The sequence below is a fragment of the Microtus ochrogaster genome, chromosome 1 (genome assembly GCF_000317375.1).
Source record: "Microtus ochrogaster isolate Prairie Vole_2 chromosome 1, MicOch1.0, whole genome shotgun sequence".
NCBI classification, from domain to species: Eukaryota; Metazoa; Chordata; class Mammalia; order Rodentia; family Cricetidae; genus Microtus; species Microtus ochrogaster.
Genome location: NC_022009.1, coordinates 93,877,163 through 93,903,237, shown reverse-complemented (window position 1 = coordinate 93,903,237; position 26,075 = coordinate 93,877,163). Strand labels below are relative to the sequence as shown.

Here is a 26,075-nt window from a genome sequence, read left to right as displayed (position 1 = left end):
ACTTGTTTTCTCATTTTAAAATTCGGCTAGACCTATGACTGCTTTCACCATCAGAAATGTGTTGTTTCCAACTGCAGATTTAGAAAGACCTAGAAGTTTTGTCCTTTTGCTTTCCAAGTCCTGAGTCAGCAGGCTACCCTTCGGAGAAGCCATGTGAAGAGAGCTCTGGAGACAACAGGAGAGAAAAACTCAGCCACAAAGTAGGATGAGACTCCCAATCACTTCTGTCTAGAACCTCATGAGAAACCTCAAAGCAAAATTAGACAATAGCAGTAGGGAGGATGGGACAGGAACATCAAGAGTTGGAGGCCAATCTTAGATACATACATAATGAGTTTGAGTGCATAGTGAGATTTTGCCTCAAAACAACACACATCAGTCAAGAATAAAAAGCCAAAATGGGTGGTATAGGAAAGAGATTCAGATACATTGAAAGAAAGAAATCAGTCACAAGCATCAGACAGAGGGAGAGAAAAGGAAAATAATATTGGACAGGTGAAAATTCAAGGACACTCAATGAAAAAGCAGTGTGAGCCGAGTTGGAGCGGGTAATGAACACAGCAACTGTGGACCTGGAACAAACTAGTATGGGGAAAAAAAAATAGATCTTAAGAGAGGACATATCACAGATTAGTTTATCTAGAAAAAGAAGAGAAGGCCACTTAGGGATATGTGGAAATTTCTGAATGCAGTTTTTCTGAATTGCTGAGTTCCCAATCCTGGCCCAAGACTGATGTCTGATCAAAGGAAATTAACATACACCACGATGAGTCCCTTCACGTTGCAATGAAGTTAGGAAATCACAAGTGGAAAATTACTACAGTATTCAAAGCAGGAATATCAAACTGGAAGAGATTATTATGACAGGGCAAAAAAGGAAGATTTCTTTTAGACCAGTTGAGGCTTACCTTAAGGGTACCCTCCAGTGGGGGGTGGGGGGTGGGTTTCGGATGTGAACTCAAAACATTTATTTTAGAAAGGGCATAAAACTTTCTGCTTCACTAGACAATATTAGCTACTCAACAACACCCACCCATGTATAGGGTAACAGAATACAATGCTTTCAATTCCTCTCTTCTAAACCAATTAAGCAAAACTAAACACCCCATAATCAGCCCCAAAGTTAAGCCTGGACACCTATGACAGTCAGTACCAACTTTCTAGGGAGCAAGTATGCAGTAGAGGAAGTGTTTTCCATGTCACAATGCCTGGCTGGGGTGACTGACTGTGTCCCTTGTCCAGTACAGCCTTTCATAAGATCGCCCCAAAGCCATGGAAGGAAAAGCAATCACACTGTCAAGTTAATGCTTTAGAGGTAGCTAGTGACCCAGTTATGAATGGAAGATATGAGTGGCCTCCTACGAAGCCTCTGGGGTCCTTTCTTCTGTCATTTCAACTGTGCAGACACTTGAGACTGCAACCACCATTTCTTTCCCAAAACCAGTGTCTTTCCATCTATAGCTATCACTGACCTATATCTATTTTCTGTTACCAAGTCCCCACAGCAACTGTGACTTCTAACCCCTAACCTTACAGTGACTACTGAGATTTGCCAGTGACAAAGTGACTTTAATCCTGTTCTCTTAGTGTAAAGATTATATGGTCTCTTATCTTCAATCAAATAGCTCTGATTCCCAAAAAAAAAAAAAAGTTCTCAGACAGGGACTGGCAAACAATGGCTTAAAGGCTGTTTTTGTACCTACTTAGGGGCTGAAACTGACTTTAATGCTATGAAGTGATTTAAAGACAAAAAGATGGACAAGGGAAATGTAGCTCGGTTGGCTACAAGTGCTTGTTGGCGTGCAGGACATAGGATCAGGAGTTCGTGGTCATCCTCATCTACGTATCAAGTATGAGACTGTCTCACAAAAACAAGGGATGCATTTCATGGCAAGGGAAATTAAAATTAAGTGTCTCTACGTACAGTTTTAATCTGTACAAGGCACACTCATTCACTTAAGCTTTAACTATGACTTGAGAAGTTGGGACAGAGGCCTTAAGGTCCATAGCACCCAAATATATAATTCATTACAGAAAGCTGTTCTCAACCCCCACAGTGACGCCATCATTAGACTCTTAGCTACAGCTTCAGTAGCATAATTGATTTCCCATTCCCACTCCTTTCTCCAAGTGCTAAATCCTCTCGAGGGAAGTTTCGATCACCAGTATCGTTAATGGGTAGTGCCGTCCTATCCTTTTATCTTAAGACAACCACCTAAAAACTAACAGCAGCCTATAAAAATCCCGTTTCTACACTTCTAGACTACCGATCACGCTAAATGCAGAGTCGGCAGCTAGCTTGGGGCTGGGGAGCTCAGCTCTAAGCTCCCACAGCTAGTCTATACCTGCCCCCCACCCCCTCGTTGGCTCAAAGTTACAGGGAACCAGCCATTCCCTGGATCCACCTCCCTTCCTCACAAGGCAGGGCGGTAGAAGCCTGTCAAACAAGTTGGGAGAGCGAGGCAGGCGTGGCTGAGGCGGGCGGCATCCACGCTGGAAGGCCAGGGCTCCCACGGGCCCCACAGCAGAGAGAGGGAGCGGCAGGCGGTCTTAGCCGCGCACTCCCACCGCGGAGGAGGAGGAGGAGGCAGGGCGCGGGCGAGCTCGCGTCGGGCTCCGGTTAGGGACACCGCCCAAGGACAGCGTGGGCCCGGATCCGGAGCCGAGGCATCGGGTGCAACGCAGCCCGGCTTCACGCATGGACCCGCAGCTACCGCTCCGTCCCTGCCTCCGCTTGCGGCGTCATAGACGCTGTCGCGGGGCGCAGGCGCGCAGCAGCGACGGGGGTGGGAGGGGGGAATCGCCGGTCAGAGCCCAGCGCGTGGAGCTCCGGGACCCGCGCACGCGCCCCAGCGGCGCCCCGCCCGGACGCTAGAAGACGCACGCGCGCGACCGGCTCCTCCTCCCCGCTTTCTCCTTAGCCCCGCCCCCCTTACACTCCGTGGGCCAAAGCGCTGAGAGCGTGAGAGCCGGGAAGGGTGGGACGGGGTGGGCGGGGCATCGCCCGCACGCGCCGCCAGCAAAAGCCGGAGCCGAGAGAACGAAGCCAGACAACGTTACCCCGCCAACAGCCAATAAGCAGACGGCGCGGCCACGCCCCGTCCCCTCACGTGATTGGCTGCGCGCCGCCTGGTGGGCGGGCCCGGCCTCGGGCTTGGGGAGGGCAGGGGGGCGGGAGGAGGAAGGCGCTGGCGGGCAGTGATGGCGGCGGGTGATGGGGACGTAAAGCTAGGCACCCTGGGGAGCAGCGGTGAGCACGGCGGTGACGGGAGTCCCGGCGGTGCCGGAGCTACGGCGGCGGGGAGCAGTTGGGCCGCGACACTGCTGGCCACGGGCGGGGAGATGCTGCTGAACGTGGCGCTGGTGGTGCTGGTGCTGCTGGGGGCCTACCGGCTGTGGGTGCGCTGGGGGCGGCGGGGTCTGGGCGCGGGGCCCGGGGCGGGCGAAGAGAGCCCGGCCGCCACGCTACCACGCATGAAGAAACGGGACTTCAGCCTGGAGCAGCTGCGCCAGTACGACGGGGCGCGCACGCCGCGCATCCTGCTCGCGGTCAATGGGAAAGTCTTCGACGTGACCAAAGGCAGCAAGTTCTACGGCCCCGGTGAGGAATCAGGGGTGTCGGGGGGGGGGGGCGGGACACCCTACCCCCGCCGCGGCCACGCACCTGGACAGCCGCCCCGTGCCTGCCTCCAGCTGCGGGCGTCGGGGGCTCCAGGGGCGCCCCACAAACCTGCTCTCGGCGTCCCTTCCCTTCCCACCCCGTGTCCCCTCGCAGCCTTTCCTGGGGCTGAAATTCTCAAAATTCTTTGACTCTGTCACATTGGTCCTCAGCCTTTCTCCTGAGCTTTCCTATTTCTGGGCTTTGTGAGGGCAAAAGGGAAAAGTGGCGACCCAAAGTTTTCGGCCCTGTGTAAGTTACAGCTTTTTGCTCTGAATTGTCTGACACTTAGCTCTTCTTTCTTTCTCTGGACTAGTCTACATAGAGCCAAGGTTAGGGACACGTAGTTTCAAGTTCCAACCCTCCCGGTTCTGGAGCTCGGTATAGGAACCACCTCGGACTCATTTTCTTTTTCTAAAAAGCCAGTTAGGGCTCCAAGATGCTTTCCAAGATTAACACTGTATGGGAGATGAGGACGGACCATAAAGTAGATCTTAATAAATAAGACTGGCAACGATATTGGCCCTGAGTGTCTGGGGTGGAGCTCATCTGCCTAGCAGGCGTGTCTCTGTCTTGTGTGTTTCTCTCTCTCTCTCTCTCTCTCTCTCTCTCTCTCTCTCTCTCTCTCTCTCTCTCTCTCGTGTTCAAATACCCGCTGATAACGAATTATTGTATTTTCCTTTAGCAGAACTGAAAGGGTGGCCTGGAAGAGTCAAAAACTTTTGACCAGCCCCCTGCCATGCGCTGGTTCTCCAAATTAGAGGGTTTTTTTTTTTTTTAACAACTTTTGTTTTCAGAAAACTATGTGTAATGTAGCTGCTGTAGAAGCCCTTTTACAGTGTATGGTAATCTGTTTCAGATTTCACAAATAAGCGTCCAGAGTCGGGGAATCTGTTGGTAGTCCGTAAAATTGAGCAGCCTTGTGTGTCCTGCCTGGTTATGCAGTGATTAATATTAGGCTTTAAAGAGGGGGCGGGAGTAGGGACAGAGAGAACAGCTACAATAAGAATAAAGCGAGAACCAAAAGGGACCCGTCACTGGAAGGACTACATCCAGGTTTTAAACAAGTTTTCCTTTTAATTTTGTTAGTGCACATGATTTTTTGACACTGAATGTGCTTCTGATTTCAGCTTAGCTGGGTGCTATTTTAGAAATGTTTGGATTTGTTGATTGGATTAGAGGTAAGAAACTGGAGTGCTCGGTGTTGGCTCTGTTTATTTCTTAGCGTGTATTTCATTACATATCTATGTATATGTATAGATATTCTGGGTATATAAACAAATACCACATGCCTCCTTCCATGCTTCCATCAACGTCAGTGGTTAATACTTTTTTTGTTTAAGAGCATGTTGAACAAGAGATTAGGACAAAAGTATACTATTTACACAGACCAAGTCAAATAAACTTCTTAAAGTCAAGAATTTACACAGATTTTGTGCCTAGTTATAGCCTTTCCCCCAGTTGCATTAAAAAGTGTGTTCAGTGGTTAAAGATTGTCTGGAGTATTTGTTAAATGAACCATTATTAGTCCTCACACATTAGGAAAGAGACCATTTGGGCAGCCTCCAGGTCCAAATGTGTGGCAGAAGTTAGAAGCTAAGAGTGAGAGCTGTGTAGGTTGGGGCTCTGGCTTGAGCACTGAAGGCATTCTTCAGATGCTAGTGAAGAACCGCCTGGTGAGGTAGTACAGGCATTTAACCCTGCATCCTAGAGTCAGAGGCAGGCGACTCTGTGAGTTCCAGCCCAGTTGGGGTTGCATAGTGAGACCCTGTCCAAGACAAAAAGAATAGAGAATGTCTTTGTTCTGATGCACAATTATTTTATTACAGGTATCAACATACAACCTAATAGGAATGTCTGAAAGATTCTATTATTGAGAATAGCTTAAATGTAGCCAGAGCATCTTGGGAGCTTTCAATCTGTTGGGGTTTTGGGGGGAGGGGGGAATAATAGACAAGAGTTTGAAATATTTTCCAGGAGTCTGGATGCTGTTTTCATTTTATTCTTGAATAAGCAAGGTAATTTTGTAGAGTTATAGTTCAGCATACAGTTCTCCTTATCTAAGAATCTTAGTAATTGGAACAGTTCAGCCTATAGTTGGAAAGCTCATTTTCTGTGCCCTAACTACTATCAGTTCCCATTTTGCGGTGGTACCTTTAGGATTAACGATTGTTCGTTGAGGTTTTTGCTCCACAGTGCTGGACACATTCTCTTCTAGCTGTGCATCTTTTGTTTCACTTATTAAAAATAAGAGGAAATGGCAATACTTCAGATGTAGTTCTCTGCCAGCTACTTACTAGAATGTGTTGACTTTGTTGTCAGTATTGTTTTTAATAATAGGCAGAAAGTGTGGTCATGTAGCAAACTGCATTTCCTGGATTGGATCTACCATTTGTTATTCCTGCAGTCTTTGGTGAACTGCAGAGTATCTGCCTTAGTGATGAGTCTGAGGTTTAAGTAAGCTGAGCACTCTAGGAACATTTGACCACGAGGTTTTGTGCAGTGGTATACAGCTTCAGGGATAAACTTAGAGAATCGATTACTGGTTTTTCTTTAGACCTTTTTCTGGTTCCTTCCCATACAGGTTTTGAAGTTCACACATACTTTTCATTTTCATGGCTTTATGTTCTTGCAGCCCAGTATGTAGCCCAAGCCACAAGTGGCTACTTAGAATTAATATTCTTTAAAATGAGTTATTTTGTAACAAGCAGGCATATTCCTCAGCCTCATGGCTAGCACACTAAGCACTGTACTTCCTAGAGTGCCACACTCCTGCTTCCCCAGGAGTTCCTAGTGCCCAGCAACGATTCTGGAAGCCAGTGAAGAGAAGTTCACGCTCCATTTCCCGAGCATGTTTCATTTTTTTTTTTAAATGGCTCTACAAGATATTTGTATTCTTGTTTTACATTTGTGAAAACTGGAACTCGGAGATTTTTCCCCAAAGCACCTGTGCACTAAGTAGCCACACTGAAATCAAACCCACGTCCAGCTGGCTCCACAGCTCACACGCACCTTTCTTGTTGGCACATTATCCATGACGTCTGTGCTGACTTCCAGGACAGGATTTGACTATGTTAACGGTATACTGTTAGATGATTATATTGCAGCAGAGAAATTTGTGCAATTTATTTTTTTATTTTTAGTTTTTGGAATGGCAAAAAAGCATATAATTGGGCTATTTGGTGTTTTACTAATTTGTCAATATATGCCAAAGCTATAACAAGCTTACCTTTTAAATTCTACTGAAAAGGAACAGGCCACATAAGTAGCCCCTTGGAGCTACCTAATAGGAGGTTAAGGAAAGGAGCCCATGAACTAAACCCTTCCCCCTTTTAATCTTGTCTTCAATATGTTGTTTTTATTTAACATTTTAGTTTAGAAAACTGTGGTTTAAGCAAGAGTTGCAACATAAAGGCCAAGCCCAGCCTGACCTACTGCTGCATGGATCTCCCATGTTGTCACAATCCTGCTGTCATCACAGTTTCTTGCTTTGAAGCCAACTAGGTTTGCTATTTGGGCTAGTTACCACATGCATCATGTTAGCTACCAGTAAGATAAAGGGGACCAGCTCACATTTCTGAAGTAGCTAAGTGTGGTAGTACACACTTGAAATGCCAACATTCTTGAGGCAGAGGCAGGAGGATGGCCTTTAGTTAGAGAGTAGCTAACCAGGATACATAGTTGACCTCCAGGATGGCTATACTGTGAGTTCCTGTCTTGAAAAGAGCAAAGTTCAGAAAAGTTTTATATTGTGCTTTATATTTATTTATATCATTTCTATAGTATTGGTTACCTCTTATGAATTCTGTATCGTTGCATTGTTTTTAATGTCTTAGGGAACTGTATTGTATTAAATACTACAGCAAATTAAAATAACAAAATTGAGACCCGAGAATACCTATTAAGTTTAGAAGGAACAGAACTAGTTGCGTGTACTTAGCTGGTCAGATGCTTTTCGAGGCCCTTATACCTCTAGCATACATCACTATATAACTCTTGGTACCTGTATCCTTTCTCAAGATCTTTACTATAAGACTTCATCTCCATTTTTAAATACCAAGAAGCAGCACCTTAGATTTCATTACAGTAAGACTTTAAATAAGACAATTTCAGAATTGGAATTAGTCTTTGGCACAGACCAGTCCATATCTGTGGACTTGGCATCATTTGAGGACAGGCAGTAAGTGTACAAACACATCTCAGCATGTAATTATACTCTGGTTTTTTTTCTTAAATGCTATGAATGAAATTAGGGTTATGATCAAGGGGCTTATTTGGGTATTTAGAAGTACCTTATTTCTGTTAGATGGTTACAAAGTGTGGGGGTTGGCCTCTTAACTGTGAAGGGACTGACTGTACAGAGCTTGGGTGTGAGAGTGTTCTGAAATGGGCTATTAGCCTTGCTGTGCCATGGGGTGACACATGGAAGCCAGCTAATCACACCTTTGTCTGTCATCTCCATTGATTGTTCAGGCTTGGTATCAACCTATGGTTACTTGTAGTTAACTCAAGTTTTACTACTTGTACTATTTTGTTCTTAAAATGTATGTATGTATGTATGTATGTATGTATGTATGTATGTTTAGTAATTAGGACAGGAGGTGGTAGAACACACATTTAATCCCAGCACTCAGAGGCAGGCAGACTGGCGGATCTCTGAGTTCAAGGCTAGCCTGGTCTACAGAGCAAGTTCCAGCACAGCCAGGGCTACATAGAAACCCTGTCTTAAAAAAACCAAACGTGTGTGTATGTAGCTAGATTTTGAACTCATCAGCATTTTATGTTCTCCTAGCTCAATCCCGTTCCATTTTTGTGAGTGCCGTTATGTTTTTGGTTCCGCCATCGTACCTGGCCACACCTTTGTGACTAGCAGTGCTCTGAATCCAGTTCAGTTGAGAAGACCTCTACTGGGGGTCTCCATTCCCCTCTACTGGAGGTCTTCTCTGGTTTCCCTTCCCCTCTCTTCTCTGCTGGCATGGACGAATCTGTTCCACTCTCCTGGTGATTTTGTTCAGATACGGTTTAGATGTTGACTGGCCTTTGGAACAGCTGTGTAAATTAGGTTTTCTTCTTGTTGTGTCTCTTGAAGATACCTTACTGCCACTTGACATGTTTTTCTCCCTGTTAATGCTTAGATGAAACTGGGCCTCAAGCATTTAGGCATTTAGGGCAGATACAGTACTTCTCACCTGTGTCCACAGCCCTGGAAGGTTTTTTCTTTGTAGGAGATGTGGAAACTTGTGTGTGTGTGTCTGTGTGTGTGTGCGAGTGTGCGCGCACCACATTTATGTAAGTCCTAAGGTATCCAGCAAAAGGAGTCAGAACCCCCAGAGCTGCCCAGTGTGGTGTTAAGTGGAACTCAGGTCTTTACCATGTGGTTGCCTTTTTGAAAATTTACTATTTCCTCTGCCTTCCCCACTGTTGGGATAAAGGTGTGGTGGTGCACACCTTTAATCCCAGCACCCAGAAATGCAGAGGCAGGTGGAACTCTGAGTTTCAGGCCAACTTGGACTACAAACTGAGTTCCAGGACAGCTAGAGCTGCTACACAGAGAAACCCTGTCTGGGGGCGAGGGTGGGGGGCAGACTTACTATTTCTTACACCTCAATTTTTCTTGGAGTTCTGTCTTCAATTTACTAAAAGGCCTGTAGTTCTTTTCACTGGTAGGAAAACGGCCTGTGCTTATCTGTCCTTGTTCAGGAGTAATGATATGAGGTCAGCATACGAAATTGTATGCTGGATTCTTGTTAAGCCTTCACTTGAATAGTGTGTGCCCTGCCTTCTGATTGTTAAGTAGAAGTTTGCTTTGACAATGCTCTCCCCGATTCTGTTGTGGTTGACATGTTTTTCTCTATCTCCAGTTCTGTTCTGTTGTGTATATGTCTGCACACTGCGTGTGGAAGGCAAAGGTGAACAGCAGTGTCTTCTTTAGCCTCTGTCCACCTTAGTTTTCTAGACAAGGTCTCGCTGATTTTGTAGCTCACCAGTTTAGCTAGGCTGCCAGCAAGCCCCGGGGATCTGTTTGTGTCCTTGCCAGACTTCAGTTATAGGCCCACACCTGGCCTTGTGTACGAGATCCACACTCGGGTCCTCACACGTGTGCAACAAGCAGCTCACTGGCTAAGACTGGTACATGGTGGATTCTGCTAAAAGTCCACGAAAGCTGTCATCTCTCCATTTTAGAGTGTGTAATCCTGCCTTTAAGTTACTGTGCCCTCATTCTCCCTTACATCCCCCTGGAAGAGAAGTCGATGTGTGTGCATATTAACTTCCCACCTGTTCTTCATGACTGTCTTCTTTATACTCCGTGTCTTAGTTTCTTTTGGTTTTTTCGAGACAGGCTTTCTCTTGAAGCCTGTCCTGGAACTAGCTCTTGTAGACTAGGCTGGCCTCAAACTCACAGAGATCTGCCCGCCTCTGCCTCCCCAGTGCTGGGATTAGAGGCGTGCGCCACCACTGCCTGGCTAAGTTTCTGATAACCTAAAGCAACGTGAGTCTTCCTTTGCCCGCCTTGTTTGTTCATGGGGCACGCATGTGTCTGCTCGCTGGTGGAGCTTGTTTCATGGACTTGCCGTTCTTGCTGCACCGTCTTTCCGTCAGCCGCTGCATTCTTTGTTTCTCGTCCGTATTCTGGAGTTTCCATGCTATCAGTTGTGGGTGTGCTTTGAAGTAGATCCCAAAATAAGGTCTTATATGTAAGGTTTTTTTCTTTTACGATAAAATTTTCAAAGATAATACATGGACTGAAAACCCAAAGACTTGGGAAAAGGAAGAATCTTCCCGAGAGCCCCTTCTGCGGTGCCTCTCTGCGGTGGAAATGGATCAGGGTGGGTGTCGCAGGGCTGTGCGGTGTAGGTCAAAGCATCTTGAACCAGAGTCCTATTTCCCCACACTTAATTATAGCATACTGTACATCCCTCGAGCAGTGTCACAGTCCTGAGGTCCTTTCGTGTATCACTCACATCACGTAGAAGCTATCTCATTAACCCTGTGTGTGAGCATGTGAGTTCTCCCCGTCTCTTAGTGATGGTGCTGAGAGAAACAGCCTTGTACCCACCCATGTTGTAAATGTCGATAAAACTCTGCATCCTAGAAGCAGAATCACCAAGGCTGATGGTGTGGCTGTGCTTGGTGTGGGGACTTCATTTGGAGTTGCCTGCCATCCAGAGAGCTTACCTGTGTGTACTTCATAAAGATGCCTACTTCTCATCCTTGCCAAAATCGTGATGCTTTAAACTGCTTGCTCTTTGTGAGTTTGAGGTTGAAACAGCTTCCAGTCATTTCTCTTATTTTGAATGAGCTTGTGGGGGACTGGGGGGGGGGGCGAGGAGGGGAACGAGAGAGACAGGGAGAGAATACAGGTGTGTGTAGGTGTGCATGCATATGGAGGCCAGGGGCCAACCTTGAATGTCATTCCTCAGTTGCTGTCTGCCTGTCTGCCTTCCTTCTTTTATCAGCAGGACCTGTCTCCGGTATAGAACTCAGTGAGTTGATGGAGGTGGGTCATCTGTCTATCTGTTGCTTTCATTGGTTAATTAATAAAGAAACTGCTTGGCCCTTTGATAGGGTAGAATTTAGATAGGCGGAGTAAACAGAACAGAATGCTGGGAGAAAGAAGCAGAGTCTAAGAGTCGCCATGATTCTCCCACTCCAGACAGACGCAGGTTAAGATCTTTCCTGGTAAGCCAGCTCGTGGGCTACACAGATTATTAAAAATGGGTTAGATCAATATGTAAGAGCTAGCCAATAAGAGGCTAGAGCTAATGGGCCAAGCAGTGTTTTAAAAAATACAGTTTCCGCGTAATTATTTCGGGTAAAGCTAGCTAGGTGGCAGGACGCAGCCCGCCGCTCCGGGAGCCCTCCCGGATGGTGGGATGCAGCCCACCGCTTATATTTCAACAGTGAGTAGAGGAACCTTGCTGGCTAGTGGAACCAAGGGGATTAACCTGTCTCCACCTCCCGCATGTTGGGTTTGCAAACATTCCACCACTCTCGCCTTTATAATTTTCAATGTCCATTCCAGGGATTGAATTTGGGCTTTTTTTTTAGCTTTTTTTTTTTTTTTTTAGAGAATGTGTGTGCATGTGCACACAAGCAGGACACCATGGTGCACATGTAGAGCCCACAGAACAACTTGCTGGAGTGATTACTTCCATGTGCACACAAGCAGGACACCATGGTGCACATGTAGAGCCCACTTACTTGCTGGAGTGATTACTTCCATGTGCACACAAGCAGGACACCATGGTGCACATGTAGACCCCACAGAACAACTTGCTGCAGTGATTACTTTCTTCCATGCGGTGCCCGGTTTGTTGAATTCAGGCCATGAGGCTTGGCAACAAGTGAGTTCCTGCTGAGCCATCTTGCTTGCAGGGCAAGCACTGTCTCCCTAGCCCAAAATTTCACATCTTTAAAGAAAATCTGAGTCATTTTGTTTCCTTGTCTACATACGTTTGTTTTATAGTCTTGGCCACATTTTTTCAAGTGATAGTCATCATTTCAGCCTTTGCTGCAAATCTTTTCCACTTAATGTATAGTTGGGGTTTGGTTTTTGGCTTGGTTTTATTTGTCTGTGTTTAATTTTTAAACTTATGTGTATGGTATTTGGCTGCATGGGTACACTGTGTGTATGCTGGGTGCCTTGTGGAGGACAGAAGAGGGGATCAGATCTCCTGAAACTGGAGTTACAGACAGTTGTGAGCTGCCGTGTGGGTGCTGGAAATAGAACCCATGCCCTCTGGATCAGTAGCCTCTTAACTGCTGAACCATCTCTCCAACCCTCAATTGTTGTTTTGATATTTTATTGTATTATGTATGATGTGTGTTCATGAATTACGGTGCTCAGTGTGTGTATGGAGGTTTCTGGGTCAATTTTCAGGAATCCATTCTCCTGTCATGGGATCTGGGTATTAGAATTCAGGTCATCAGTGAGCTTGGTGCATGTTTATGTCTGCTGTGTTCCCCATCAGTCCTGCATAATATTTTTACCTTTGCATGTGTGTGCATGTGTGTGTGTGAGTGAGAGACAGACAGACAGACAGACACTAGGGATTGGCCCCTCCCTCCCTTGACAAGCACTCTACCACTTAGCTTCATCATCTATCCCTGTACAGTGTTTTAAACCACAAATTTGTGGGTTTATGTACTTAGATTTATCTTTTATGTCTAAGTTATGTCTCATACTTAGGTCTTCCTTTCCCTTTTGTCCTCATTTTACTTTGGGGGGTGTGTGTGTGTGTGTGTGTGTGTGTGTGTGTGTGTGTGTGTGTGTGTGTGTGTGTGTGTGTGTGTGTGTGTTTTAATCTGTATTCACCATGTAAGACATGCACAGGCTCTTTGTCTTTCTTATTTTAACATGATGACTCTCTAGTTTGCCCTTTTTCTGTAGACAATGCGTGTTTCTGTGTGTTCAAGCCTCTGGTTGGACATTGAGACAAGGTGGGATTTTCAGTCACATGAAACATCTAATTTGGTCTCAGCTTTAGCCCGGTGAAATAATTGTTCTGTGTTGGGTTTGAAGCATCTGTGTGTTACTTGGTGGGTGGCCCCTCCAGCATACAGTGTCTTCCCCCACCCCCACCCCAAGGCAGGGTTTCTCTTTTTAGCCCTGGCAGTCCTGGAACTCGCTTTGTAAACCAGACTGGCCTAGAATTTACAGAGATCCACCTGCCTCTGCCTCCCAAGTGCTGGGATTAAAGACATATACCACCACTGCCTGGCCGTGACTTGTCTTCTTAACAGAAACATTCTTCAGCTTTGCTGTACTGACTCTGAAAGTCCTGGAGCTTCCCAGATTAGAGTGGAAAGTATCTCTATACATTTACAGCAGCTTTATAGACATCAGTTTCAAGCCATGAAAATAACTTATGGAATATTTCTCCTTTATCATCCTACGGTCAAATTATGTCATAGATTTTACTTACCACATTTTCTGTTTATTATTTTATATTGTTGTTTCATATGAGCGTGGCGTATGCATATGCATGTGGTTTGTCACACATTCTACACAGTTGTATCAAAAATAAGCAGTTTTAGGATTTAGTAGCTAATAACTTGATTGACTTTTGTTTCAGATTTTTTCCTTTTTTTAATATTTATTTTATTTATTATGTATACAATATTCTGTCTGTGTGTATGCCTGCAGGCCGGAAGAGGGCACCAGGCCTCTTTACAGATGGTTGTGAGCCACTATGTGGTTGCCGGGAATTGGACTCAGGACCTTTGGAAGAGCAGGCAATGCTCTTAACCACTGAGCCATCTCTCCAGCCCCCAGATTTTTTTCTTGTTTTGTTTGTCTCACTATGTAGCCTAGGCAGACCTCAAATTCACAGTCTTCCTGCCTTTGCTGCCAGAATGCTGAGGTTATAAATATGCTGTCTACACCCAGCCAAGTTTATTGATTCTGAACTTTAAAAAAATCCTAATCACAACCGGATATGGTGGTGCATGGTTTTTCCGTTCTGGAGGTAGGAGTTTGAGGCCACACAGTGCTGCATAATGAGGCCTTGTCTTTAAAAAAAAAAAAAAAAGAAGAAGAGGAGGAGGAAGAGGAGAAAATAGTCAAAAATTTATCTAGTCACTTAACCTGTGGAGCATCATACCTTAGCCAAGCCTCCTGTGAACATACTCATATCACCTACAGTTGAACACACTCACCTTACATAAAGCCATTTGACACTGCAGTGTTTGGTTGTAATTTATTGAATTTTCCATCCCATGGCTGCTTGGGATCTGCACTGAGTGTTCTACCTGTTGCTAGTCCAAGGGAGCGGTCAAAATCCCTAGTATATTCAGCATCATAAAGACAAAGGATGTTAGGTTAGCCAGTTACTTGGTTGGGGATCGTTGTAATGATATCTAAAGAAGTCTTGACACTCAGTAAACAGCGTTTGCTTTTGGTAAACTGTACCACAGAGGCTAACACTAGATCAGATTTGCTTTTCTTGGGTAGCTCCCATTCCTGTTTTGTTTTGTGAGCAGCCATGTGTACTTAGCAAAATTCTATTGCTGCTATCTTTATTTGTCGTGGAAGCTATCTCAAGGGGGAAGGAATGTAGGAAGGTATCTTTTTGTCCACCATCAAAGCCTCCTTGAGGAGCTGCCCAATTCCAACCCTAATTCTTCAGTGGCCTTACAGCGTGGAGCAAAGAGCTTGTGAGGCAAGGCCTCTGCAGCAGGAGCTGCTTCCACAGAAGTCTGTTTGTAAAGGGGACACTTAATGTAGTTTAAGGAGGACAGGGATATATTACTCATTGTTTTCCTTTAACGAGTTGACAGAAGCCCAGTTTTATCTACAATTTACTTAGCAACAAAAAGATTAGCAAAATTGACCCTTCCTTAGGAAAGCTGACAGAAATGTACTTGAGCCCACTGGTGTGTAGACTAACATAAGACTAGGGGTTTTTGTGGTGATGAGGTCTGCAGTGTCGTCGTGTTTGCTGTCTGTATAGGCACTGATCATCTTTCCCACCTCTGCGCTGCTCAGATAGGCTTCCTAGTCACTGTCCAGGCAAAAGGAGTGCAAGGTCAACTCTACAGAGAGTGAGCTCTGGAAGGCCAACCAGGTGTCTCTGTCTGAAGGTAGAAAAAGCGGACCGAGCTGAGGCAGCAGCAGTGAGTGGAAGAACACTTGCATGGAGTGCCCTCCACCCTCAATGTTCTCCACACAAATGCTCAGAGCTTGTGGGGCCTCGGCTTTCCGGAGACGCGGTATTTGGAGTGGTGAGGAAAGGGGGGGCTAGTGCCCTGCTTCAGCCAGTAACACTGGGTGAGCCACTGGATTCTTCTGTGTTCTCATTTTTTAATCTGCCAAGTGAAGGAAAAAAGCAAAATCTATTCCTTCTTCATGAAATCCTGAAAGACCAAAGTGTGAAGTTACTGGGAAACTCTTTAAATTAGAGATTGTCATTTCCTCCTCAAAGTTGTTGTTCTCATGTTGTTTTTATTATTCCTTCTTTGATTCATTTGCCACTGTTTTAAGCTGATAGGCTTTGGTCATCTTTGTTTCCAAGAACTAAAGGGCCTGCCTTCACTCGGTGCTTTGTCTGATCACAGGTCTCCTTAAATGTCAGTTGAGAGCATAACCAAGTTTGAAAGTCATGAATGTCGACCAACGGTAGTGTCTGTTTTCTCATAGAAGACACATGTAAGGGAGCAAAACAATGTTTTATTATTGAGAGAATAATTAAATCATGGATACATTCATTCAGTAAGAAAAAAATTATCCATTTAGTTATAATTTGTGATCATATCTATAAGTGACATGGAGAAGGCTTAGTAATTAAAGAAGCTGCACGCCTGACACCTGTGGCCACGCTTAAACTAGCTGTGTGAAAACTCCTGAGAAAGCCGTTCTTGCTTCGTGTGATGGACCTTTCCAAGAATGAACTCCTACCCAGTCTTGTTTCCAATGAAGTACAGTCAGCAATTCAAATTCCTTCTCATAGTGAAGTGTTCTGTATAGGTGATACTTCACTTCCTATCTCACAAGGCGCAAGTACTTTCTGATGCTTAGGAGTCTCCTAAATGCTTTCAGAGGAGAGCAGGTGCCATCATCTTTCACCTAGAAACCAAGGCGTTTTTATTCTTGTTTTCTTAGATGGGCAATAATTTATTCTAATAAGTCCCTTTATTAATTAATAGTTTCCACGGACTTGGGAGGTAGCTTAGTGGATAAAAGCCCTTGCCTGGCCTGAGTTTGGGTCCCTGAGACCCAAGTCCTTGGACTATACTTACACTGTGGTATATCTTTTACACACAAACATATATGCATATACACAGAATACGTTTTTGGGTTTTGTTTTATGTTGGTTTTTGGTTTGTTTTTCTAAGAATCAATCTTAAGCCAGTAACTGGCTGCTCCTGAGGGTGAAGCTTCTAACTGTGTTTTAAAACTGTTTCCGTTTCCTCAGAATGACTTCTGCCATTTGTGAAGGAAGTTCAGAAACTCAAAAGAGATTGTCATTTGTAAAATCATATTTTGGAAATCTTATTTAAATATTTCTGAAACATTTTAAACAGAAAGATCTCTTTGGCCCCTTCTGCAGTATGAGATGCAAACAATTCTATCTTAAACGATAGATAGCTCTGGCAGTTGGGGACTTGGTAGATGTCTGTGAGACACTGACTTCAGATCTTCCACATCTACATTAAATGCAAGGTCCAGTTATGCATGCCTGTAAGGCCATGTTGGAGAGGTGTAGAAGGGGGTTCCTGGGACTGTCTGACCAGCCAGTAGAGCCAAATCAGTGGGCTCCGGGTTCAGTGAGACAGGCTGTCTCATGAAATAAGGCAGAGAGATTAAGCTAGACACCTGACATCGATGCACACATGAACACCAACATAGTTTTTAACTTCATTTTTTGTTTTGAGAATTTCATACAGGAACACGATGTGTTTGGTCACACCCCATTGCCTCCTTTCCAACTCCTTCCCTATCCCACAGCTTTTTGATCCCAACTTAGTGTGCTTTTTAAATATCCATTGCGTCCATGTAGCACTGTCAGTGAAGGCATGGGTGTGGGGCCACCTACTGGAGCTTGAGGAACCTCATGGGCTGCAACCCACTGTTCCCTCCTCTCCTAGTGAACAAGTTTCCGGGTATCTGACATGAATTTATTAGTAAAAAAAAAAAGCTTTACTTAGGTACAAGGGAAGTTTCCAACAAATCTGATTATCTCTCCAGTGTCTCCCTATTTCAAAATTAAGGCTGTGCACCGAATGCACATCATGGAGAGGACCCCGATGTGTAGACACACCTTAAGATGGCATTAGACTCTGAGCTGTCTCTTTCTTTTTCAGCGGGCCCATATGGGATCTTTGCTGGCAGGGACGCCTCCAGGGGGCTGGCGACATTCTGCCTGGATAAGGATGCACTTAGAGATGAGTACGATGACCTCTCAGATTTGAACGCAGTGCAAATGGAGAGTGTTCGAGAATGGGAAATGCAGTTTAAAGGTATCGTCGTTTGGAAAACTGAACATATGCTATTGTACATACTTTATAGACACCTCCTAGTTTCGCTTCCATCATTATTAGGATATATTTTAATTAATAAGACTGTTAACGTGTGACAATTAGGTTGAAAGTCTACATTTGAAAATACATTTAGGACCAGGTATGGCACCTGCCTAAGAGCCCAACAGCCTCAAACTGTGATGCTTTCACTAGTCTTCTGAGACTTGTTATTAGGGAATAGTTCTGTTTTGCTAAATATAGACTTGTATTTAAAACAAGCTCAAGGGTTAGAGCGTAGCAACGTAGTAGATTGCATGACCTCTTGCCATGGGTTCCATCCCAGTGCCTTGAGAACTACCACAGACAGGAACAACAGCAAATGAGTAAGTGATATCAACACTAATGATAATATATTGCAACATGAGTTAATCTAATTAATTTAAGCTAATTTAGTTTAAACTAAACTCTTAATGTTTAGTAAAGAAGGAATACTATATCATCACAGTAGCAGTTTTTACCTCCTGTGTGACAAGCTTGAGCCATCTGTCTCCTGCTGAGTCTTTGGAGCAGCTCATTGGGCTTCTTGGCATCTGTCTTGGTTCTTCTGTGTGCAGAGCCCACTGCTCACCCTTTCCACCGCTAATTCACTTGGCTTAATTCACTTAGCGAAGGTTTTCCTTTCAGATAGAAAACAAACATGTTTTACCTGCATACAAGGTTCTAAATTAAACACTTGGCACAAGAGGAGCTTGGTGTGGAAAGCATGAAGATGTGGTGGGGGCCTTGCAGGGCCTGCAGAGAGCCTCATCCCTACTACTTTTTCATTACATTTTTCTCTCCAGAATATTCCTCCGATCTGTTTACCCTCTGGTTCTCCACCTCATAGGCCCTGCGGCTACCACCACCCCATCTTCATTCAGCCCAAGAAAGTCTCCTTCTGCACAGTTAATATTCCAAAATATTAGCCATGGAGTTTTGTAATCCACAGTTTGAATGACTAAGAAATTTCCAATTATGTATGTGCATATGTTGTTTGTGTAGCGTAGATTGACCTCAGACTCAGCAGGCCAAGTCCTGGGACTGTGTGCATGAACTCTACTATATCTGATTATAATATTTTAGCTGTGGTATTTTAAGTTATTAAGTAAGAGTTAAAAGAATTGAATGCAGAAGCAGGCAGATCTCTGTGAGTTCGAGGCCAGCCTGGTCTACAGAGTGAGTTCCAGGACAGCCAAAGTTACACAGAGGAACCTGTCTTGAAACAAAAACAAAACAGCAAAAAGTTCAGAGCGCTGGACTGATAGAACTCAGTGGTAGAACACTTGTATAAAGCCAGCAAAAACAAACAGCCACATTCCAAAGCTTCATGTTAGTAAAGCCATGCTGGACAGCTCCGAGATGGCCCGTGCACGATAAACTTAAAACGGCTGCTAAGACCCACTAACACTGAACGCAGCTTCAAAGAGCAGTCCTAAACCTTGTCAGTTCCTGTGACCTTCTGTTCAGGCCTTACATGCATATAAATGAAGCAGTGGGGGAATTTAGCTGCTGTATGTCTTAAGAGGCAAGTGCCTTGTTGAAGTACAGTGAGTCATGAAACAAATTTAACCATTACTGACTTTCTTTTGGTGTATCTTTCAGAAAAATATGATTATGTAGGCAGACTCCTAAAGCCAGGGGAAGAACCGTCAGAGTACACAGACGAGGAGGACACCAAGGATCACAGTAAACAGGATTGAACTTTGTGAACAACCAAAGCCAGGGGCCTTCAGAACTACAGCTCTTACTCCTTTCAGAGGACGTCCAGTCTTGGGTGGCGCACCTTGCTGTGAGAAACACTTGGCCCGAGTGTACCCAATAACGAGCTTCACTGTGGAGATCTGAATAGGAGCATTGTTTGTGCTGCCAGATGAATTTGTTGCAGTTGTTTGTAATGTCTGGTGGGCTTCGTCACCCTGACAAGGAGACAGGGCCCTAACTGCAAGAAAGTCACCAGGTTATTTTCACCCCTCCCCTCCTCTCTTTTCTCTTCCTTCCCTTTCCCTCTTCCTTTTCCCCTTCCTCTCTCTGCCTTCCTGTCCTCCACCCCTTTTAAAACAACAAAAAAGTATCAAAGACAACCAGATAGGTATTTGCTACTCAAGTGTATAGATCTCTGAAAACAGCAAGGGATCCTGTTTCACAGGCTGTTTTATTTGTGTTAAGGGAAGAGCCTTGGGCAGGGGAGTGGCGGTTGCACATTCATTTAAGAAGTTCAGGCTACTGAAACATTAAAAGTGATTTCCCGAACTTTTTTTTTTTTCTGGACATTATCAGAGAAGAGGGAAAAACTTCCTTCTAAGAAAGGTTTGGAAATTAGAGGGATTTCCAGTGGATTGAAGTAAGCAGTTCCCTAGCTAAGATAATTTGAGACCAGTTTTATTTTCTTCCCTTCCTTCTGCTAGGTCAAATCAATATTAATTGTGCCTTATTTCACTTCCATAAACTTGAATTATTTTTAGGAAAAGCCCCTCTGAATTGAGAAGTCACTACAAGCAGCAGAGACTGAGATTGCTGTCATTCTGTGTGTGGGATGTGAGAGGAGCACTCAGTGTTAACTGCCATGTGTATACACACATAGCTAGCATTGTGATGGCCAAATGCGTCCCCTGTGCTTTTTGTTTTTCTTCAGGAAAAAGTGAAAAATCAACAACTCTTCCCCAGCAGCTGCCTAAATTTAGGAGTCTGCCCCTCACATGTCACTGGTGTGGGTGCGTGGGCCGTGGTGTGAATGTCCGTGTGGGTGAGTCTGGATGTGTGTGAGAGCACCTTGGAAGGTACTCTTTCTTCGATGCTGTAAATACGAGTACCGTTTTAATAAAGCATGTACAGTAAACCAAACGAGCTCGAGTCGGGAGCCAGTGTGTCATATACTAATAAGACTGTGTTTGATTCAGGATGAGGAAAACCTCTTGGAAATGAAAATCAGGCATTGGTTAGCCAAGCGCTACATATACCACGTTCAGTGTAACTTTGAGGCAATTCCACCTTGGTGGAACACTCCCGCTGTGGGGTCGTTCAGGTAAGAGGTGATATATTACAGTGCACACATTTGTACTTGGGCTTTGCTGTCGCTGGTTATGCCGACAGCACTGACATAAAAACAGTATTACGGATAGCTACTAAATCCCTTCATTATGAGTTGGAAAAGTTTTACTTCAGAGCCTACTTAGGTCAGATTTTGGCGTCATGCTGGATTCTTGGTCAGGGACAAGTTGCTCCTACACAGAAAAGCCCAAAATGGGGATTGTGAAAGACTTGTGCTTGCTGAGTGTGATGCATGCAGAAATCATCAAGATGACGTAAGCAGAAGGGTGCAGCATGCTACGCTCCTGTCAGTCCTGGAGCATTCTCTAGAAAGTGTGGTTGTCACCAAATCCTGGCTGAAGAGCTCATGCGATGACTGAAGAGTTGATAAATTGTTTCTTTTTTATGTAAAATGTTTTCTAGAAACAAATTGTTAAAGTATATACCTTCTGATGTAATAAACTGCTATATCATCTGACCCATTGGACCTGAAGGTTGAAAACCTGCATCTGTGAGCAGTCCCAGGTATTCATGCAGTAAAAACAATCCATTTTGTTTTTTTAAAAGGAAGTGGTTTTGTGTTTTGGACTTGAAAATAAACTGTGTTCTATAGATAATTTCTTACCTCCAGTCAAATTTCTCATTGTCAGTATGGTGCAGCAGTCTTGGAGGGGTTTGTGAACTGGCATGTTTTCCCAAATTGCTACTTCTTAGGGGTCTAAAAAGCGTTCATTTTCTTTTCCTTCAGTGTTAGAATTCAGACCTAAGGCTTCACACATTGCTCAGTTGTTTAGCTACATCCCCAGCTCCAGAGTCCACTCTTCCTACCTGCTGAGCCTCAATCCGTTTGTAATGATTCCAGCAGTCACCCTTAGGAGTGGGCATGCCTGAGAAACACCGCATTCTTCTTCTGAGCTTGTGTCGCCCATATCCACCGTACAATAAAAAGAGCTTATAATTTGGTCTCATTCCCTCATGTTTTTTAAATACTTTTATGTGTATGAGTGTTTTGTCTGCATGTATCTCTGCACCATATGCCTGCAGTGCCCCTCAGAGGTCAGAAGAGGGCGTCAGACCCCATGCTACTGGGGTTACATGGTTGTAAGACATGTGGGTGCTGGAATTGAACTCCTGTGCTGTGGAAGGGCTCTTAGCCCTCTATACTTGGTTTTGTATTATTCAGTTTCTTCTTTAGAGTTCTGAGTTAAAGTCAGTTTCTTGTCAATTTAAACCATGATTTTAGAAACCTAACGTTACCTAGATTTTTGTCTCTTGCAGCATCCCTGGATGTAAGGATCCTTGGAGTAAAAGCTGCGCGGTGCCCTGCAGGGGATAAACCCATTCAGATGAAGTTGCCCAGGCCTTGATTGGTGCTGCCTTCCTTAGGGCCGTAGACTCAGTCATTCAATTCTTCCCACAGGCTTCAAGGCTCAAGTCAGAATGTTGAACTGGCACTTGAGAAATTTGTCCTAGAAAGCAGAGCTGCCTTGAAACCAGCCTCATCTGTGCATCCTGCTTACCTCTGTCATGACGAAGTGTGGCAGCTTGCTAGGCATCTGTGCCAGGGAGGTGCTGACAGTGGGGCCTGGCAGCTCTGGGTGGCCGGAATAGACTGGGCAGCCCTCTACTTGGGAATATATACATTTCTCTGTTGAAAGCAGAGTCGAGTACTGTTCTGCTGAGATAAGATAATAGTTCTGATGCTTCGAAGGTGGAGTGTTCCGCCGGGGTTAGCTATTGACTGGGTAAATAATACTAATCAGACCATGACCTATTTGACTCTGGGGAAAAGGTCAGTAATGATCAGCCACTGTTAGTCTTTATGCAGAAAACATGATCTCCAGCTAGTGTCAGGAAGGCCACCTCTTCACAGCTGAGATACTGAGGAATGTGGGGCTAGACACAGCTCTCCATCTACTCTGCCCCCATCCGAGGGCCACGTGTGGTGCTGTGAGCACAGGCTGGACCTGCAGAGCTATCATTCGCACACAGGGCCCAGCCCAGCCCTCAGAAGTTTGCAGTCCGCAGCCTGATGACTATCTGCATGTACCTTTATTGTGCTCCTATCCCTTCCCAAGTGAAAACAACTGCAGACTGCTCTGCATATAGTGGGTCCGAATTTGGTTAAAAGAACGAAACTTAGGAGACAAATTCAAAATGTGCTTTTGCTGGTTATAGAAATATGAATTGACCAAGAGTTGTAATTCAGCAGTTAACTGTAAAACCCTTTTCTTGCCAACATCCTCCATTGTGTTTGGAATTCTAGGGCACCCTCTTAATCCAAGACTGGAGATTCCCTAAACATCTCTGCCTAATTTCCTGGGACTTCATATGTTGGTTGACAGGTCGGCCCTACACACCTGGTACTTACTGTTGGAGAACTGTGGCCCACTCCCCCCCAGCTTGTCTTCTTACTCGGTCTCCTTTATTGCCACTGTTTTCTTCATACCTGTTGGCCATCTAACTAGATGTGACATGCTGTGTCCCTGCATAAAGGCCTTCATTGGCTCCTCGAGAATCAGAGCTTAGGCCCGCCATGCCTACCTCACCAACTTCATTAACCGCCACATGCAGCTACTTCCAACTTAATTCTGCTTTCAGAGCGTACCCCTAGGCACTTCCTGCTCCATTTTTCAGTTCCTGGTCACACCCTCTCACGCCCTCCCTGGCTAACTGCCCTACTAGCTCCTTAGGGAAGAACCAGACTCGGTGCCTCCACACTAAGTACTAAGTGAACTTCATGGCAAGTGCATGTGTAGCCTTGACGTTACTATATATTTATCTGTTCTGGTAATCCAGCGCCCAGATTGAGGCTGCAGTTTTAGGCCTAGTATTTTTTTCCTCAGCCATTACTACACTGCTAGCTACATGAAACTAACTTTGAGAACTGAGAAAGTAAGCATTAAAAAAAAAACCAGGTCACCAAGGAAGCACCAAGGGGTTTCAGAGGGTGCCTAGGAGACACAGCTCAGCATTTCTTAGCTCTGTTTATTGGGTTTGCAATTAAAACTGGTTGCTACAAGAAGAGCTGAGACTGTTGATGAAGCCAAGAGTCGACTGAGTGTTTAAGATCTAACTGAGTTCTATTACAGCTGGTTGCTCGCTGACCCTCCAGCTGGGCAGCCTGGACCTGAGTGAGCCCAGGTGACCAGGAAAACGTCCTGCCACCCTGCCCTAGGGAAGTCATTCTCACTGTCCCCCGCAACCAGCACTGCTTACAGGGCCTAGTTGATACCAATGGGAAATTAGAAAGCAAGTAAGAAACACTTCGGTTTGATCTACAGGGGCTGGAGAGATAGCTCACTGGTTAAGAGCATGTACTGTTCTGGCAAGAGGACTCCAAGCTGCCATGTTGGATGGGTCACAACTGCCTGGAACTCCAGCTCCAGGGGATCTGATGTCCTCTGCTGAACTCCACAGTCATCTGCATGTGTATGTACATACATATAAATTCTCAAATATTTTTTAAAGGGCCAAACTACAGTGTAATTAATGGAAACTGGCCTGGACCTGATGTGGAGAAACCTCACTCACCTGTGGGAAGAGACCTTTGCCCTTACAGCAGTGAGAAACAGGGAACAGGGAAAAGATAGGGTTAAGTCATGTGTCACAGAACAAAGTTCTTGAAGGGAGCACTTTGCTTCTATCCATGTGTTGTGTAAGCATCGAAAGTGCCTGGGCCTGGAGTGAGGGGGTTTCATTTCTTGAACCTTTAGCATCTTTAAATGCCGTACAATTTACTAATAAACGGAACCATCCTTTGGTAGCTAAGCTGCTAGTCCCAGTAGGAAAACCGTTCTCTACTTTGCCCTCAGTTCACCTGGTGGTAGTCAGTGATGATTGGTAATAACATTGGATGCTAAGTATTTCAACAAATAAGTCTGAGGCATGGTTTCCACGTTAATATTCTCAGAGCTGGGATAGTGAAGAGCTCAGGCCTACGTCTGAACCCAGCAACCCATGTAACCAACCAGCCTAGCCTACTGAGAAAGTTCCAGGCCAGTGAGAGGCCCTGATCAAGAAAGCGGATGCCACCCGAGGAACAACACCTGCAATAGTGTTGTCAGTTGACAGAATCTAGAGTCAACGGTGGAGGATTGTCTTGATTACATACATTATTTGATTTGGGACAAATCATCTTGACTGGGTGAGGCCACCCCCTTGGCACGGAATCCTGGTCTGTGTAAAGGGAAGAGGAAGTGAACCCAGCTGTTTTCTGATTGTGATTGTGTGAGCAGCCACTTCAAGCTGTTATCGCCTTGACTTCCCCACCATGATGGACTGTTTGTCCCCTTGAGTTGTCAGCTGAAATCAATCATTTCTCCCCTTGAGCTGCTTTTGTCTGAGCATTCATCAGAACAAAAGGAGAAGACAGAAATCGTCCTCTGGCCCGCCACATGTTCGCCCTTCTCGCTTGTAATATATTTGGTGTCTGAACACTCACAGTTGGGATTTCTAAAATTGTGTGCATAATACTGAATCGAGTTGAGATACCAGAATTGGAACCAAGAAATTAAATTGTGCGGGGAGCTCGTGGTGGATGTCTTCACAGCAGAAGAGCAGAAGAGCCCACAGTGTGTGTTAACTAATTTTACCTAGCAGCAAAACCAAACCTGCTAGATGACAGCCGAGTCTGTGGCATTTCCTGCTTACCATCCTGGATTTGTTTGCTTTGTCTTGGTTATCTTTCTGCTGCTATGAAATAACCCAGCATCACATCACAACCCGACTTGTGTTAAGCAAAATGAGTGCTTAGAAAGACTAAATATACCACACACGTGCTGCTCAGAGATTTCCCCAACACAACGACTGAGTCTCTAAAGCCAGTGAATACTTTATCAGGCCTGGCTAAAAGAAAATCATGGAATCAAGTATCACACGCTTGAACAGCCAGAATCTAGTTCATTGAAATGTGCTCCCGGAGGTTCATTTTGTATGCTGATTTGCCTGGGCTGCAATGCCCAGTTGTTTGAACAGATGTTGTGAAAGCATCTGTAGACGTGATTACAGTGCGCAGTCAGCAGATTGAACACATCACTGGCTGCATGTGGACAGACCACTGTCAAGTCCAAGACCCCCAGAACAATTCCGTCTCGAGCATTCAGCGTAGAGCCACTGTGTCCTGCTTCCTGTAAACCTTGTAGATTTTGGACTCCAAATTGCAACATCACCTCCTACCTGAATGTCACCCAGCCAGCTCTGCAGATGTCAGAGCTCTCAACAGTGTAAGCCAAGTCTAAATCTGCATTCTCTCTCTCTCTCTCTCTCTCTCTCTCTCTCTCTCTCTCTCTCTCTCTCCCTCTCCTTCCCTCCCCTCCCCTTCCCTCCTCTCCTCTTCTTCATAGTTTCTTTCTGTGGTTGCCCCAATATAGGGATACTCCTTAATTACTCC

The 26,075-nt window shown here is 45.0% G+C and overlaps 1 protein-coding gene across 1 annotated transcript; it reads left to right on the top strand.

The window, feature by feature from the left end:
• The first annotated feature begins 3,158 nt into the window (after window positions 1-3,158).
• Window positions 3,159-21,644, top strand: Pgrmc2 (progesterone receptor membrane component 2). The gene is made up of 3 exons (XM_005343934.3): window positions 3,159-3,601; window positions 17,462-17,617; window positions 19,259-21,644. Exons 1-3 carry the CDS (start codon window positions 3,202-3,204, stop codon window positions 19,354-19,356), a joined length of 654 nt encoding a protein of 217 aa, XP_005343991.1. The 5' UTR covers window positions 3,159-3,201; the 3' UTR covers window positions 19,357-21,644.
• The last annotated feature ends 4,431 nt before the right edge of the window (window positions 21,645-26,075 follow it).